At 57.4% G+C, this 1,843-nt stretch overlaps 1 protein-coding gene across 1 annotated transcript in view; it reads left to right on the top strand.

The window, feature by feature from the left end:
• Positions 1-992: 992 nt before the first annotated feature.
• Positions 993-1,843, top strand: part of PABPC1L (poly(A) binding protein, cytoplasmic 1-like) — a 10,744-nt gene continuing 9,893 nt past the window's right edge. The window contains 1 exon segment of the mRNA XM_009701203.1: positions 993-1,185. Coding sequence (XP_009699505.1) covers positions 993-1,185 — 193 coding nt within the window.

The following is a 1,843-nucleotide window of genomic DNA, read 5'->3' as shown; positions in this document are numbered from 1 at the left end:
CCGGGTCCCTCCTCTCCTCTCTGAGCCCCCGCCGGCTGCGGGGGGATGCTGGCCTCGCTCCGTCCGCCTCTGCTGCTTTTGCTGTCAGCGTTGCCGGGAGGGCTCTGGGAGGCGAATCTCGGGTGGCCTGCGGGGGAGGGCTGTCTCACGGAGCTGGTGCTGGCTCTTCCATCTCCTGCCCTTTGGCTGGGGGATTGCTTAATGTGCCTCTCCTAAGTGTGTGCGTTTAGTTTGGGCATCCATAGCGTATCTTAACAACTGTCTCGGATCTTTTGAGCTTGAAGGCAAGAGCCCCAAAGGTGGGCTTATAAGCTTTTAGGGCAGGAGTTGCATTTCTGTTTTCCCAGGCAGTTCCCTGGGGGTCTCAAGCAGTGACTGTCATCTTCACACACAACTTTATACCTAACTAAAACCAGTGAGAGACCGAGCATCAATTTTCCTGCTTTCAGGGCCTCGTCAGCAAGCTGAGAAATTGGGAAGGGCTGACCTAAAAACTGGGTTTGCCTTGTTAGAGGTGGAGACGGTTGCTGGGAACGCTGGCTGCAGCGGTGTGGGCTGCAGGGCTGCTCCCCTGGCAGGGCAGCGCCGTGCATCAAAGCAAACCTGTGCTCCTTGGGTTTGCTCTGCCTGAGCAGCCAGTCCTGAGGAGTTAAACTCTGTTTTATTTCTCTTGGGTTTTGAGTGTCGAAAGGAGCAAACGGGGGTGTGGTGTGGTGTGTCCCTCTGGCTGCTGCCTGGGCGTGAGAGGGCTGTGATGTGCAGAACACCCCAGCTCGGCTTTTGCACCAATATTGAATGTCCCTGGAAAATTTGGGAACTGCAGTATCCTTGGGGTGTTCCCAGTCCTAGCACTGCTGGTGGGAAGGGCACAGCTCCCGCTGCTGCGGTGGGACCAGCCCCAGCTTGGGTCTGTGGTTGTTGCATGCGATTGGAAACCTGTGCCCTGCAGCCTCAGGTCTGTCTTCCTCCGCAGCTGAGCTTTGTGGCTGACCATGAACGCTAGCGGCCCTGGCTATCCGTTAGCCTCTCTCTACGTGGGAGACCTCCACCCAGACGTGACCGAAGCCATGCTCTACGAGAAGTTCTCACCTGCTGGGCCCATCATGTCCATCCGAGTCTGTCGGGATGTTGCTACACGCCGATCGCTGGGCTATGCCTACATAAATTTCCAGCAGCCCGTGGATGGTATGTTCCCTGTAATGCAGCCCTGAGGAGCTGCCTCGCAAGGGGGCTGGGGGCTGTGCGAGAGATGGAAGGGCAGGCAGTGGAAAAGGGGGGAGCGGTTGTCCGAGTGGATGCATCAGCTGTTGGGGCTCGGGCAATACTCTGCTGGTGTTGAGTTTTGGTTGTAAGTAATCCCCACCTGCTCTCAGATGGTGACCCATCCGTCTCCCATCTCTTCTTAGGGACTGGGAGAGGATGAGGCAGCTGGGCTTTGGGCTTGTGGGGGGAGGAAGGTGACTTGCAAGAGTTCCCTCCCTCTGTGAGCTGATGGAGAAGGGCACCAAAACCCCTTCTGCCCTTCCCCAGGGCAACCAGCTGCTCGCTGACCCTCGGCGTGAGGCGAGGCCCCTCTCCTGGCAGGCATCGCAGTGATACGGTGCTGTAACCGAGAGGTGTTTCATGCTGAAGCGAGGCAGCGGTGATGGGAAGGTGTTGGGTTAGTTGCCCTGGAGACCAAAATCCTTACTGGGTAAATGAGTTGGGCATCTGCCAAACTGGAACTTGCAGTGAAATGGATGATCCCGTGGGAGTTGGACATGCTTTGGAGAGGGAGGGGGGAAAAAAACCCAAAAAATTAAAAAGGAAGGAGTGGTGTGGCTGGGGGGGGGGGGGGGAGCCC

The sequence above is a fragment of the Cariama cristata genome, unplaced genomic scaffold (assembly GCF_000690535.1).
Source record: "Cariama cristata isolate BGI_N322 unplaced genomic scaffold, ASM69053v1 scaffold14005, whole genome shotgun sequence".
NCBI classification, from domain to species: Eukaryota; Metazoa; Chordata; class Aves; order Cariamiformes; family Cariamidae; genus Cariama; species Cariama cristata.
Note: the sequence above shows the minus strand (reverse complement) of the source record. Positions and strands in the feature narration are given on the sequence as shown.